We start from the raw sequence: 16,102 nt of genomic DNA, 5'->3' as shown, positions 1-16,102 counted from the left end.
TAACACTTTTATTATTCCTGTATTCCTGACTCCTAGCTTCTCTGAAACTGCTCCTACTGACCGAGTCTGAGTTAAGCGCATGAGCATTTTTCTGTCCTATTGCCTACAGCTGACTGCCTCCTTCTCGGAGTCCTCTTCTCCCTCGGTTTCTATGGTACCATTTCTGATTCTTGATTCTCTTCCTTTTCTCTGTCTCCTTCATGGGCACTTTCTCTAATCTTCTGTAAATATTACCGTTCCTTAGGGTTCTGTTTCCAGGCTTTTCTTACATTACATATACTCTTGGCTGCTATCTATAAAAGGACTCCCAAATCTTATTCACAGCTCAGAGATCATCTCACTTTTTAGTTTCAAATCACCATGCATCTTCAAGGATGTCCCAAAGCCTCCATTAATTTGAACTTTGTCTTTCCTCCCAAGCCTGTTTTTCTATCTCCTTAATTCCCTTCTCCCATTAACTGTACCTCCCGTCAACCATTACCGTAAGACTATTCTTTCTTACTGATCCCCTGTGTCATTTGGTAACTTAAATGCATTTGGGTATTTCTTAAATGTCTCTTTCTATCCCCATGCCACACCCTTAATTTAGGGACCCATCCTTTCTGAAAAGGATTTAGTAAACTTCCACTTTGCCTCTTCAATTCCAGTCTTGCCAATCTCCAAATCTGTACTCCACCTTCTCTCTAGCGTGAGTTTTGCAAAAAATACAAGTCTTACTTCACTGTTTACAAAAATGTTTAATAGTTCTCTGTAACTCTCAGCATAAATTCTACCCCTTTAAGACTTATTTCTTTTACTCTCTTCAATAGTCATCTATTTCACACATTCATGCTTTGCTATATGCTATTTCTTATAACTGACATGCCTTTCTAACGGCTGACTGGGGACTACCCTTATGCCTCAAAAACCGTGTTTGAAAATTACTATTATTTAAAGTTTTAGTTGTCATGCAACTTCAGGAACTAAACTACAGAATGATATGGTAGAAAATACACTGAACTTGGCACTATGGCATCAACATTTTGGTTCTATTTTTAAAAAGGTTTATGGGTTTAACCTCCTCTGGGCCTGTTTCATCATTTGTCAAGTGAAAGGGTTAAACTAGATGATTTAATGGGCCACTAAAGTTGGCATTTCTAGCTTTCTATTTAAGAGCACTAAAACTTATTAGGCACTGAAAATAAGCAGTAAGGCTAATTTACAGCACTGTTCAATTTCTACCGATACATCTATGTACATCACTCACACACTATAATTAACTTTATCAACTAAAGAACATAGAAAACCTTGTTCTAAGGATTTAGGAACGAGGTCTAAATGTGACTGGGCGATTGAACCAACTCCATGTGAAGGCAAAACTGTAAACTGAAAAGAGGTCAAACTTATAATCACCAAAGGAGGGAGGGCTACCCAGAATGATTCAATGACATAGGGTGATGTAAAAATTTTAAAGCAAGCGAAAATCTAAGGCTTAGATCTGGTTTTGATGTTTTTTTCGCATCTAAAAGTTTCAATAAAAATTAACACTCTTTTGAGGCCTCTCCCCATGGCCATTCGAGTTACCTTCCCCCCCACCCCCTTTTCTGAGCTTTGTTACCATTTGCTTTTAAATCCCAAACAAATGACTCTTTGTTGCTTGGGGAGATGCTATAAACAAAATCAGCTCCATCGTCTGATCATAAACAGGCTTTCGGCGATAATGAGTCTCGGGCAATTAGGGCTTCGCTGGATTTCACCCAACCCTCTCCCTCCGTCCCCAGCGGCGCACTGCGGGCTCCAGGCATCCCATCTGCGGAGTGGACATGAGTCACAGGTCACCACCGCTGTCAGGGTTGGGTCCCTTCGCCTTTACAGAGGCGGGGAATGTGTAAACAGCCTATTTGGTTTTTGTCAGACGGAGCTGGAGGGATGAGCGGCGTGGCGACGATGCACCCCAGCCCGCTGTACCCCCCGTGCCTCGGGAGCGCGCGCCGGGGCTCGAGCGCGGCACGGGGCTGAGATGGTAACCGCTGGAATAACGGACTGGGCGCCCGCAGGCCTCTTACGCGCTCAGGGGCAGCCGGGGCTGGGGAGGGGACCTGGCCTTCCCGAGCCCTTCCGAGCCCCAGGGCGGCAGGTGGACACAGGTGTCCGGCAGGACCCAACGGACACGACGCGGCACCAACTCCCGCCGCGGAGGGCTGGCCTTCCTCCTCCCGAGGTCGGGAGAGCCCCCCAGAACTCGCCCGCGGAGCCTCCATCCCCGAACTCGACATCCGCCCCCTCACCTGGCCCCAACCTGTTCAGCCTGGCGAGTCGCCAAAGAAAGGGGTGCGGCCCAGGAACCCCCGCCTTGGGGGAAGGAGCAATGACTCCCGATTCCTCACGCCAGGCCGAGCGCAAAGGGCAGCCGGAAAGTGGCCCGCTGCCCACGCACCTGTCTGGCGGGCCTGTTTTCGGCAGTGGCAGCTCAGATGTCCGAGTCGCTGCCACTTAGTCCCCGCGTCTCCACCAGACCAATCCCGCCCGCGGCCGCCCAGCAGCGACTGCTAACTGCGCGTGCGCGTGCGGCCGCCGGCGACGAGGAGCCTCAGCCCGAGGCGCGCGGCGCGCGCACCTGCACCGAGGGGCTCAACGGCCGGGAGGCGCGCGGCTCGGCGACCCCGCGGTGTAGCCGCTGGGGCCCGCGTTGGCCCTCGCGCCGCGCCGTGGGTCGGCCCTGGTGTAGTGGACCTGGCTCCACGGTTGGCGGGGAGTCCTCGCTGTTCGTCCTAGGGCTTTTCGTCCCGCCCAGCGCGGGCCCGCTCTGCAAACAGTGGGGTTCTGCCTCCTGTTGCACATACGGTACTGAATTTTATGTAAATCACGTTTTTGAAAAGTGTCCGGTTAGGGTCCCAGGCTTTTTCTAGAGTTCTATATGTTACTGAGAGAACTCTGAGCAGCGAAGTGAGCAGCGAAGTTTCCTGTTTCGTTGGGTGTGTGGGATGCAGATGTTTTAAATGTTAACGTAATAAATACTTTATTTCTTTCCAAAATACTATTAAGAATTGCTAATATTTATTGTGCTCACTGTATTCTTAGGGGTTTTGCGTTCATTATTTCATTTAACCACAACAGTCTAGGTAAAGAAACTGAAGATGATTACTTGCCAGAGCCTTTGACTAGTAAATGCGGAAATAATAGGTTCAGATCCAGGTCTGTCTCTTTCAGAACCTGTAGTTTTAACCAACACACTAAAATTAAACATACAGCGTAAAAGGACTATTGAATCACAAGCTTTTTTTTTAGATGTTAGATCATAGAGATTTTACAACTTTTATAGCAAGTCTTGACTTTGAATTTGGTATAATCACGATTCAATTTTATTGGAATAATAAAATATTTGACTGGTGATACCTATTACAGAGTCAGATTAAGATTGATGGTGCTCCATGTACAACATATTATCGGCTAGACTTCAAGATCACTGAACATTTTCCACACTGCATCAGTAATAGGGCCACCATCTCTAGACTTTTGACGCTGTCACCATCTGGAATGTGTTTGGATGGTGTTCATTGGTTAAAAAAAAGACAAATTTTATCTGAGGTGCTTTGTAACATTATGCTCTTCATTGTTTCTTCATTCCTTCCAACTTTTATTATTCAACATAATTCTGTGGCCCATAACCAATACACTTTGACTTGCTGGAAAGAATTTCTGAAGGATCCTTTCAAACTTTGTAATGAAGCCGAAAACTAAAAATTCTTGCCTTGTTCCTGACCTAATGTAAATGCCTCTAGTGTGTCCCCATCAAATTAGAACCATTTTTAGGATTGAGGTATGTATGTTTTATCTATGATTGCCAGATTTAGCAAATTAAATCACAGGACACCCAATGAGATTCTAATTTCATGTAATTTTTTAGTACATACATTTTTCATATGTGTATTTTTCTGGCAATCTTAATTTTGTCATGTTAAGGAATTATCCACTCATTGCAATTTTTAATGTTTTCATAGAAAATAGGTGTTGAATTATTTTTCCAAAGGCTTTTTCAGCATCTGTGAAGGTAATCCTATGATTTTTTTTCCTTAGACCTATTAGTATTGTATGTTCTATTAACAAATTTCCTAACAGAATCCTAACCTGATTCTTGCACCTCTGGCATAAAAACCAGGTCATGGTATGTTTTTTTCTTACTGTGGCTTGGGAGTCTTACTAATATTGCATTTAGGATTTTTACATGAATCATCATAAACGATATAGGTCTGTGGTTTTCTTTTTTGTGCTATCATTATAAGGATTAGGTATTCATGTTATACCATTAACAGAAATATTGGGACTACCTGGTTTCTAAAATTTAGCTGAATTTTCTTGTGCAATCATCTAGGCCTGGTACCTCTATGTGCTTTATTTTTTCAAAAACTTTATTTCTTCTATGAATATTGATTCGTTTAAGCTTTCTGTCTCTAACATCAATTTTGGTAAACTGTATTTTCCTAAGAAATCACTCATTTTGTCTGGTTTTTAGAAAGAAAACAAATTTCAGCAAAACAAAAATCTATCAGCTCATATAAACTTCCTCATAATTCATTGCCTTTGGCTATTAATATCAACACAGCATTTTAAAATGTATGCCAAGGTAATTAAAGAAAAAAAACCATAAGAAGATGGTATCTATGGGAAAATGCCTGCCCAGATTTAGCTCCCACTATTTGTTCATAATTGTTGTAATTTTGCCAGAGGGTGGAAGGTCCATACAAGACTACACAACCCCAAGACATTTTTACACACCTTTGTTACCAGAGGGTATCTCCCCTCCACCCATGAACGTAGCCACATTTACTATTACTACTACTACTACTAATAGTATTACCAGATTACTATTTACTTCAGTAGTAAATAGTGCAATGTTGGTGGCTTATCTGAATACTTGAGAGACAGAGTTTTCACTTATTAATGTTTGCAGAGCTACTATTCACTTGAAAAATAGACTTTAAGAAAAAAAGATTTCAGTAAATCTGGTTGGAATGTGGTTTCTACAAACTTACCTGCTGTATTGAGTCAGAGGCTTAAATACATCATTTGCCTTCATATGTTTGTTTGAAGAAAAGTGAATTTTAATAAGCAAAATCTCAACAACATTTCAGTAACATTCAGTCAGACAGCGAGCGTCCTTTCATACTGTTCCAGTTTATGGTCCCAACCCTCAGGTATTTATTTGATTCTTGGATGGTGGGCTAAGAAAGTCCAAGTAAGCACCTTTTCACGGAATGTTGCCATCTTACTGAAAAATGCTGTACCTGGACTTACTTTTAAGTTTTCATATTTGCCTGAAATTTACTCATATTATACTTGAATGAGTGAATTTTAAAAGTTCAAAATTTAAGTCAAATTAAAAATGTTTGTAACATACATATAATATCTTTTTTTCTTCTTACGCCCACTAGCTTTACTGAGATATTTAATAGTTGACATATAGCTTCTTTTCCTCTAAAAGCAGGGAATGAAATGGACACATGAATAGCTCACCTTTCATATACTCTTTATATAATATATTGGTATGTGATACAGTTCATACTGAGGTAAATGTGTGAATTTTTGGTACTCAAAGATTACACAGCAATAGGAATTAAGATTTTCATACTTGATAAAGGATAAGAGGAAATACCTCTTATTATTTCTCAAAATAAACTAAAACTCAATAGAATAACAAAAAGAAAGATCTTAATAGACTCCTATAAGAAACAAATGGATCAGGCAGACAAAAATCAGTAATGATTTAAAAGACTTGAATAAATTTAAAAGTCTGATATAAGACAGCCCTGCACCCAATAAATAGGAATATTTTAAGGAGACATTTTTAAAGCATAAAGCTAACATTTATGAAAACAAAGGAATGCAATATATTTTAAGGGAAGAATACAGAGACTATATTCTTTTCAAATTCATATGAAACATAAGAATTCATAACAATTCTCAGATTTTATTACACAAAGTTCTCTAACAAAAATGTAATTGAGCAATCAACAATAAAATATGGCAAAACTAATATGTTAAAAAAGAAAACAACCCAGACACATTCACAAATAACCCATGAGTTAAGAAGGCAATAATGAGAGAAAGTATGAAATCTTTAGAACTGAATGCCTATCAGAACACACACATATGTTTGGTAATCAGCTCAAATGAAATTTAAGGGTAAGGTTATAGTTTTAAATGCGTTTATTTAAAAGACAAAGAGATATTATGGCACTGCCAGATGCAGGCTTTTTGAACTTGTGCTTTCTATTTCTTTAGACGTCTTAACAAAATGGATAAGCGCATACACCAATTCACACATAACCTGTCCATGACAATATCGTTTCTGAACTTTTAGCTATTTATTGAGATTATACGATAACATCACTATCCAAGTCAACAAAATAATTTCTTAATTTTTAAAAACTTCCCTATCTTTACTGTTTTTATATTAAATTATAGTAGCAAGGATACAAACATCATAAATAAACATTCTATTTTTTTTCTTGACATAAGTGGTATTTTAATGCTTTGAAGTCCACTAGTTTGTTCATTGTTTTCTCCTATTTATGTAACTATATATTTTCATTACTATAATTTCTGAAAGATGCCCGGTTATCTGAGTTTCCAAGGTTTCCTTGTTATGGCCATTAGCTTCATATTTTCTAAAATAAAAACAATAAATCTGTAAAATATAGAAATAAAATATTAATTCATGAGGATTATTTTCATGATATGAAGATAATGTTATTGGCAAAAGATATAATTCTTAGGATGTATGAGACAATGTCAGTTTTAATATAATCATGGTGTAAAATTATTAAAAGTGGATTTCCACCATTGGGATGAAATCTGTATCATTGGATTGTCATTGCCAATAAACTTGTAGATAAGATACAAATATTTTTAAGCATTCATTTTTTATATATATAATTTAAAATACAAGTACATAGAGAAAAGATTTAGGGTAACAACATGAAAACACAAAAATCTTTTAACAATTAAAGTCTAAATATAAAATAGAGACTGGAGAAATTATGCTGTGAATATAAGATAATATGGGTACTATATTTCATATAAAATTAGTTTTGAATTTTTTGTTAGTCAAAGGGAGAAAACAAAAATACAACGGGCCAAGGGAATCATGACAATTCTTTGGCAAAAAATATTGTTTTCTGACTCCAAATTCTAAGAGAAAATTGTGACATATATCTTTACATAAAAGAGACATAAAACTTAAATAACAGTTTTGAAGAAAATGCAAACATTCCGTATTATCACTCTTTAATAAAAATCAAGGGCATAAACCTAAATAATTTTCAGTTAAAGCATTTTGATGGGAAGTAGCCTTCTCTTCCCTCCAATTAGGCTTATCATATTTAGGAGCAACAACAAAACAAATGGGTCGTACACATAAATAAAAGTCATTATTTGACTGTAATTCAAAGTTAATTGGGCATCTTTTATCTGGCAACCTTAACTCCAACGTATTGAAATACTCTGCACTGTGCCCAATGCACTGCAGTAAATGGAACATGACTTTTCATGTAGGATGAAGCATGAAAGAACTATACAAAAACACACCATTTTCTTGCTTATGAGCTAATGGAATTTCATTATATTTTGAGGTTCCAGAAATTATTAATAGAGAAATATTTTAGTTGTTTCAAAAGGAATTTTTTTGTTTATTATAGATGTAGAATATGAAATGATATAGAACATTTAAATTGAAAACATAGGCAAACTTTTAAAATTTTAGAAACTAAGGAAATTTATCACTAAGAAGAATTTTTGTTTTATTAATTATTTTTGCACTATAAGCTAGAGAAATAGAGATAAGCTAACTTTTTCCTACTTAATAAACTATAATTTATCTTACATTAAAAAAGTTTTGTGAGAACTGTAACATATAATTTAATTGGCTAAGGAACAAATTTTACATAGAGGTTTTTTTTAAAAAGACTTAAAGGAATGAATATTAAGGAAAAGAGGATGATGGTAATCGGGTTAAAGAAAAGAAGATGACATTAATCTCTCTGGGGTCATGTAGATAAATCTTACTTTACTTAATAAAATTAAAAGTTTAAAAAAATGGAAACGAAGCATCCAAACTCTTATTTCAAGGTGGCGGGTGGCTAGACCTCATTGAAATGATAGTAAATGAATAAAAACTCAAAACAATGTAAAGAATGGAGGGGGCTCTCAGCCTAGGAGACACTTTTATGTGTGACATCAACCTCATGGAAGAAGGGGGACTGACAGAGTGGAGCTGAGGAATCCGTGATGTGACCTAGACACGTGGCATGGGGGACTGCAATGGAGACGGCAGATTTTATGGAAGATGGGAGCTAAACTGGGGCTAACCCTGGAGAAGAAAATAAGAGTCTGTGTCAGGAACACCCCCAACCCACACCTGAGCAGCCATGACATTATGGCCCAGGCAACAGACACACACACACAGTCTTCTCAAAGGAAAGCTGAATGAGCCATCTGGATATACCTAGAGCGTACCAGTGCCCAGAACGAAGTTCTCCATTCTGGCATGCATATTGGTGCCCCTTCTCTCAAACCACTAGGGAAAAACACACACACACAAAGCACAAAACAATTGCAGCCTAGCCACCCATATACTCTAAAACATAGTTTGCAAACCAAGAATTTCTATCTGTGTACCCAAACCTCCCAGGAAGCCATCCTCATTCCTTACGTTTTTATAAAGAAATAGGAGGGTAAGCGCAGTGTGGGGGACAGGAGAGGGGAAGAAAATGTACCCATATTGCCACCACTCAAAATTGACCAACATTAGCATTTTGTATAAGCTCATTAAAATTCAACAGACAACCATGAATCACTAAATATTTGAGAAAGCACGTAACACGACAAAGATAAAAATAAACAAGCAGACATTGTTAAGAAAATGAAAGGGCCAGCCATAACTAAAACCTGTGGCCAGGCTATATACAGGAATATCACAATTCAAATAAAAAAGGCAAACAATCCAATTTTTAAAGTGGGCAAATATTTGAATTGACACATATTTCATAAAAATAAATACTTCATTATATTTATATATACATATATGTGTGTGTATACACACACACGCATCTGTGCTCAACATCATTGGTCATTAAAGAAATGCAAATTAAAATCATAATGAGATACCAGGATCTGCCTTTTCTAGAATTTAAAATGTCATGCAAATAGAACCATATAGTATGTAGTCTTTTGCATCTGGCTTTTTTTCTTTAGTATAATATGTTAGAGATTCATCAATATTATTATATCTATTGATGAGAATGAGGCTTCAAACTCAGATCTATTGTCTCTAAATTCATTGTGCACCTACAGTACATGATAAAAGGGAAAAGGAAATACTGATTGATTCTTCTAACACAGAATATTAATGTATCATAAAGTTATATGTATAAAACTAAAAACTACACAGAACATATGATATAAAATAAGATTAACCAATATCTGATGATTTTCTATATATTTATATCAACTTTATACTTGCCACTTTATTGTTGAATGTTTAACTTTTACAAAATATAATATAGTCTCTTACCCACTATGAAGAAAGTTGAGAAATAATCTAATCCTTGTTATGCCACTGGTTTCCCAAAGAACGATTCTGATCATTTTTAAAGATTTTAGAATTATGACTATCCTGTTAGAAATTATAAAAATAATTTAAATATAATCACATTTGACATATCATTAGATTGTTATTTATTTCTATTTTATGTGGTATGGAGAATATAAAGGAAAAAAGCTAAGATTATAACATCAAAAAATGAGTGATTAGATGTACTTCTTATCTTTAGATGTCCTACTTAATCTGTTGTGAATTTACAAAGGTAAGGTTAAAATATCTTATCTGGCAAAAAATATATAATAGAAGAAAAGAATCCCATTAAAATAGCACCAACAAACAGAATGGTATAGGTCAATCTCTTTCTGCATTATCTGCAGCTGTTTCATGTATTTTGATGGTGTTACTTTTTGCATAAAGACTTATAACAGTTAAATTTTCATTATTCCACACACTTGACTTGTTCACACTATGTTCCAGGCACTGTTCCAGAGAGTCAGTACAATAAACATACAGAGGTAGAGAAGAAAAATTGGAAAGAAGGCAGGTCATAAATAATGGGTGAAATGATGGGAGGATGCAGATGTGCATTTCTCTTATTTCAATTGGCAAAGGATTAAAGCAGTTTATGTAGGTTTTTTCTAACCATGACATAACTTGGGTCTTGGAAAGATGATTGGTCTTCACAACATACAGTTCTGGCATAAGATGGACTGTGTTTAAACAACCATATCTTATGGTCTCTCCCATGTTTCTACCACTCCTTTTCTAAATAATATAAGTTCACGAAACATTGCTTATTACTCAAGTTACATTTCAAAATCTTACTTTGTAATACTGTTCTGTTACCGGAAATGATGATTGTATATCCACATATTGGAAAAGAGAAGGTTTATATTTAACACGAATTTGCTTATTTCGCTCTGCACACTTCTCCTGGGAAAAAGTAAGAGAAACAACAATCTTCGGTTAAAACCCAAATACTCTTTTTTATTGTATTTACTGAGCAAAATTTTTTTTATCATGTTAGTCTTTGCCAGTGTTCTATATTAACATTTTAAAATTTAAACAAAACACTTAATCCTTAGCTTTTCCTTCATAAGAATAACAGAATAAGAGTTGAGATACAAAATTATAGTAGTCCCCCTGTCTGCACGAGTTATGTTCCAAGACCCTCCATGGATGCCTAAAACAGTGGATGGTACTGAATCCTATATATAGTATGTTTTTTTTCCCTATACATGCATACATATGATAAAGTTTAATTCATAAAGTAGACACAGTAAGAGATTAACAACAATAACTGTAATAGAACAATTACAATAATATACTGTAGTGAACGTTATTTGAATGTGGCAGTATTAAGTAAAATAAGGATTAGTTGAACACAAGCACTATGATAGTGACAGTTGGTCTGGTAACCAAGAGGGCTACTAAGTGACCAATGGGTGGGTAGCGTATATAGTGGGGAGATGCTGGACAAAGGGATGATTCACGTCCTTCATCCCATCCTGGGCGGGATGAAGTCGAAAGGCATGAGATTTCATCACACTACTCAGAACAGAGCATAACTTAAAACTTATGAATTGTTTATGTTTGGAATTTTCCATCTAATATGTTTACACTGCAGTTGATCTCTGATTACTGAAACTGGGGAAATGAAAACCACGGATAAGGAGGGGGACTACTGCATAATTTCCCTCTCCTTCCTCTGTATTCCAATAAAATAAATGAAGTTTTTATAGTATTTTCCTATTTATCCATTTCTCTCAGACACATTATTCCTTCTCTTTCCATATTCATGAATTCCTATACTAAACTATACCCTCCTCAATTTCTTCTTATATAGTAAAAAGTACGTGATTAAAACAAAGAGCCAATATTATACTTAATGGAAAAAGATTTGGATAATCTCCTTAAAAATAAAGATAAGATGATCTATGACATCACTCCTATTAAAAACAAACATTTGAAATTATATGATCACCATCTGAAAATTATTTTATAAACTGTATTCATAGAAAATTCATTAAAATACATCTCAAATTTATATACATAATTTTAAAAATAGCAGGCTTATTTAAATGCATTTCTACTCAGTACAGACATGTAGACTAACCTATTTCTCTTTTCAGTTCTGTCATCTTTTGCTTCATGTATTTTGAGGTTCTCTTGTTAGGTACGTACACTTTTAGGATTGTTATATCATCTTGGTGATCTGACCTTTTATCAGTATATAGTATCTTTCTTGATCCTTGGTCAACTTTTTTTTCTGCTCTTAAGTCTACTTTGATATTAATATAGCTACTACAGATTTCCTTTGGTTAGTATCTGAATGGTATAATCTTTTTCCATCTTTTACTTTTAACCTATCCATAGCATTATATTTGAACTGAATATAGGCAGCAAGTAATAGTGTTTTTTAATCCATTCTGATGAACTATCTCTTACTTGGTGTTTTTTGGCCACTTATAGTTGATGTAATTATTGATATGTTTGGATTTGTGTCTACCATTTTATTGTTTCTTATCTCTTTTTTTTCACTGATTTGTGCCCTATTGTTTCCAATTTTCACTGCAATTTTGGCTTCTCATTACTTCATTTAGTAGATTTAAGTGTCAGTAAAAATTTAGGATATGGGAAGTTTAAAAATTGATACACTCATCAGTTCGGTAAACAAATTGTAGGTAATTACATTGGACAGAGAGTATTTTCCTAAAATATTGGCTGTTTACAAAGTAAAGAAATACTTACAAGAGTTTCTCCTGGGTTACACATCTTTACCTGAAAAAAGTCCTCCAAGAGCAAGTCTATGGGTTTATCTTTGTAGAACATTAAAAAAAAACGTACAAAGTCAGTTAAGTCTTCAGATTTAAATAGCTTTCCTATGGAAAAAAAGTACACAAATCAAATAACTTTTGAGCATTTATACTATAAACCATAACATAAACCTTATATATATAGTTGTTCATTCCACTAGTGTGAGAGAAGAGCCAAAAATTATTAAAAACGAAATATATCCTAATCTTTAGAAATAAAGTTTAAAGCATTCATGAAGTTGGAGGATAATAAAGCAAAACAAAATATCTGCTTAAGTATTAAGGATTATCACTTCTGGCAGGGGGTGAGTATGAAGCAAGTTTAAAATAGTGAATACTCTCAGGAAATCAATGTTGATAATAAGAATCAATTACCTAAATCAAGTGAAATATATGTAAATAAAAGGAAACTATAGGAGCTATTAGTTTGGTGCAAAAGTAATTGCGATTTTTGCAATTATTTTTAATTATCTTTAAACCGCAATTACTTTTGCACCAACCTAATATAATATTTTACTTAATTTTCCAGAAACTGTGATTTGTAACCTGACTTTTGTAGAACTTTATAAATCTATATTGGGTATTTAATTTTGATTAAAATACAGTATTATTTCAATATTTGAGCATTATTTTATTAGAATGTTATTTTATATTTCTGATTCCTAAAGATTTGCTATATTTTAAAGTATAACTTTATTACATCTAATTATTTTTTGTTAATATACTGCATCTTTAATTTTAAAATGAATTTGAAGGTATAAGATTCAGGCATTCACTTTAAAATAAATAGTGTAAAATACATCTAACCATTTAATAAGAATGATAGTAGGATGTAAACATGCTTCATTTTTTTCAGTAGCACTTGAGTCTAAATGGGTCACTTAATAAAATGTATAATTGCATTTGAATTCTTTGGCACCCATTTATATAGTAACCAAAGTAAGCAATTCAATGATAGAAATAGTTGATTTAATATTTATGGTTTCCTTATCTGCTGTCTGCATGATGTAAAATTCTACTTAAAAAGCTCATATTTAAAAGAAAGAAAGAAAGAGCTCATGTTTTTGGTAAATATTGAATAACACAACTGTTATTATGTTCAATATACTCTATGGTCAGAATGTGAAAATTCTCTTATCCATCTTGTACCTGACTTTGTCAAGAAAGATAAAAAGAATTTAAAATTCTCAAAGTAATATAACAACAAAATTATTTCCTCTCCAAGCTTCTCATCAGGTGTTACTATTATATTACCTCTAATTTTTCTTCTTATTTCAACCAAAACTGAACAAATAACTTCAGCGCCTTAAAAATGGATTCCACACCACTTCACAGAAAGTTTGGGAAAGTCAAGTAAGTATATAAAAAATACATGTATTTTACTAGCAACCAGAAAAATGCTTTACATTCCTTCCAGTGGCAAAAACAAAAAACAAAAAAACAAAACAAAAAACTTAATGGATAAAATCAAATGTTATCAGGCATGCAGGGAAGCAGGAACTCACACATGGTGCTTATGGGAGTATAAAAAGTACAGCCGTCCCGCAGTAGAAACTGCACAGCCGTCCCGCAGTAGAAACTACAGCCGTCCTGCAGCAGAAACTGTACAGCCATTCTGCAGTAGACACCCAGCTATATTTGCCCTCAGAGATCCTGCTCTAGAGGACACATATATCACCTCATGTTTTTGTGGCGGCAGTTTGTTGCAAGCCATCAAGGTCCACCACTCTGGTAATAAATGAGTCAAATGAATTGCTACGTAGCACTAAGAAACAATGAACTAAATGAACATAAAGCAACATGCTGACAATTTTAAAATCTAGTTTTGAGGACAAAAATGTAAGGAACAGGAATAGGTTTATCACATCACCATTAATGTAACTTTTAAATAGGTACAAACATAATAAGCACCAAATATTTTACATGGATGTATGTGTATTTATATGTATACTTTAAGTATATTAGAGTGAAAACCTATCGGGGTGGTGGCGGCAGGAAGTGGTAGGCATTGGGCATAAAACAAAAGAATAGAATAAGAGGGCATGAAACAAGGAGGCCTAAACTATGAAAAGAATGTGGTTAATTCAACTTGCTGCCTTGAGAATCAAAGAAAAGAAAATAGGATAGAGGAAAGGGAGGAAAGAGTGGAACAGAAAAAAAAAGGAAAGTCTATAGAAGAATTATAAAAATAAAAATCTCACCACGAGCACAATTTTAGGAACTTTTCTGTGGTGGGTATAATTCATATATTTTTATATTCTTTTATAGGATGTCAGCTTTGGAATACTGGAAATGGCAGGAACTTCAGAGTACAATAGTCCTACGTTAAAATTTCTTTCTCTACCACTATTTTCCTCTGAGTTTCAGTATTTTTCTATGTAAAATAGAAGTACATCTTGGTCACTGAGCTAACATGTGGGCCAGACTCACAGCAAGTATTTAACAACGGGTGGCTATGTTATGTTTTTACAACATATGTGTATATATTTTAGTCTGCTTATTTATATTGTCTGTCTAGAAAGAAAACTTGGTTTAAAAATACATTTTCTGCAATTCAGATCCTTGAGTCTGATTTTACTACTAAATAGTATCTTCATAGAAACCATATCATATCTTTCAATTTTGTAACAAACTCTTTGGTAAGTTCTTAAGAATGTTAAAGATTACTGTGTTGGGCCGGCCCGGTGTCTCAGGCGGTTGGAGCTCCATGCTCCTAACTCCGAAGGCTGCCGGTTTGATTCCCACATGGGCCCGTGGGCTCTCAACTGCAATGTTGCCTGTTCAACTCCTGGAGTCCCCTAAGGGATGGTGGGCTCCGCCCCCCGCAACTAAGATTGAACAGGCACCTTGAACTGAGCTGCCACTGAGCTCCCGGGTGGCTCAGTTGGTTGGAGCGCGTCCTCTCAACCACAAGGTTGCCAGTTCAACTCCCGCAAGGGATGGTGGGCTGCACCCCCTGCAACTAGCAACGGCAACTGGATCTGGAGCTGAGCTGCGCCCTCCACAGCTAAGACTGAAAGAACAACAACTTGACTGGAAAAATGTCCTGGAAGTACTCCCCAATAAAATCCTGTTCCCCTTCCCCCCCAAAAAAAAGATTACTGTGTTAAAAACCTTGACCACACAAAATAGATCCATTGCTTACCTATGAATCCAAGAATTGAAAATTCAATATAAAACCAATCATTTGAAGTGATATTATGTATGAAATCTGAGATTTTTGTAAAGTACATCTTTTTAGCTATGATATCATCTTGTAGCTGGGAAACAACAACAACAACAACAAAAAAGCATCAATACCTTTTATGCTTCCACCGAGTAAGTTATATTAGCTTGAAAATTGAAAATACTTTCAATAGACTACACTGAAAAATGTTTTTATGAGGTAATAAGTTCATTTTTAATTCAGTTCACTGAGGGTATTTACTGTTAGTCAATTTTCATTTTCTGATTCTAAGGCCAGGGATTATGTTTCTTTCCTAAACACTAATATGTAATGTTCAAGCTAAATCCTCTTTGGAAGGGTCTATTTATCTGAATCCATTTTCATCCTTGCAAATACTTCTGTTTCTAGTTTACGACTGACTAGCTTCTTGCTGAGATGATAGGTGCCATGTTCTATCATAACATAATTAGTATTTAGGAAAGAAACATATATTGTGGGTGACAAAGAGATGACAAGAGAGGCCTGGCACTCTTATCCATC

At 35.5% G+C, this 16,102-nt stretch overlaps 2 protein-coding genes across 9 annotated transcripts in view; both read right to left on the bottom strand.

The window, feature by feature from the left end:
- Window positions 1-2,766, bottom strand: part of CLGN (calmegin) — a 36,113-nt gene extending 33,347 nt beyond the window's left edge. For 4 of the 7 annotated variants that reach the window (XM_074338497.2, XM_019730806.3, XM_074338493.2 and 1 more), the window contains exon 1: window positions 2,417-2,766. The gene's annotated coding sequence lies outside the window, so the exon portion shown is untranslated. Of the gene's footprint in view, window positions 1-2,267 lie in introns of all 7 variants that reach the window. The other 3 variants (XM_074338494.2, XM_074338498.2, XM_074338495.2) reach the window with 3 other exon arrangements.
- Window positions 2,767-5,620: 2,854 nt separating this feature from the next.
- Window positions 5,621-16,102, bottom strand: part of MGAT4D (MGAT4 family member D) — a 38,074-nt gene continuing 27,592 nt past the window's right edge. Inside the window, exons 8-12 of one of the 2 annotated variants that reach the window (XM_088792601.1) lie at window positions 15,542-15,656; window positions 12,332-12,462; window positions 10,406-10,513; window positions 9,551-9,652; window positions 6,530-6,667 (exon numbers count right to left, since the gene is read on the bottom strand). In XM_088792601.1, the coding sequence (XP_088648727.1) occupies window positions 9,578-9,652; window positions 10,406-10,513; window positions 12,332-12,462; window positions 15,542-15,656 (429 nt within the window). In that variant the 3' untranslated portion in view covers window positions 6,530-6,667; window positions 9,551-9,577. Of the gene's footprint in view, window positions 6,668-9,550; window positions 9,653-10,405; window positions 10,514-12,331; window positions 12,463-15,541; window positions 15,657-16,102 lie in introns of both variants that reach the window. The other variant, XM_088792602.1, reaches the window with a different exon arrangement.

Source organism: Rhinolophus sinicus, chromosome 15, assembly GCF_057876585.1.
Source record: "Rhinolophus sinicus isolate RSI-liver-muscle chromosome 15, RSI-T2T, whole genome shotgun sequence".
Lineage (NCBI taxonomy): Eukaryota > Metazoa > Chordata > Mammalia > Chiroptera > Rhinolophidae > Rhinolophus > Rhinolophus sinicus.
The sequence above is the reverse complement of the archived record's forward strand: the minus strand, read 5'-3'. Positions and strand labels throughout refer to the sequence as shown.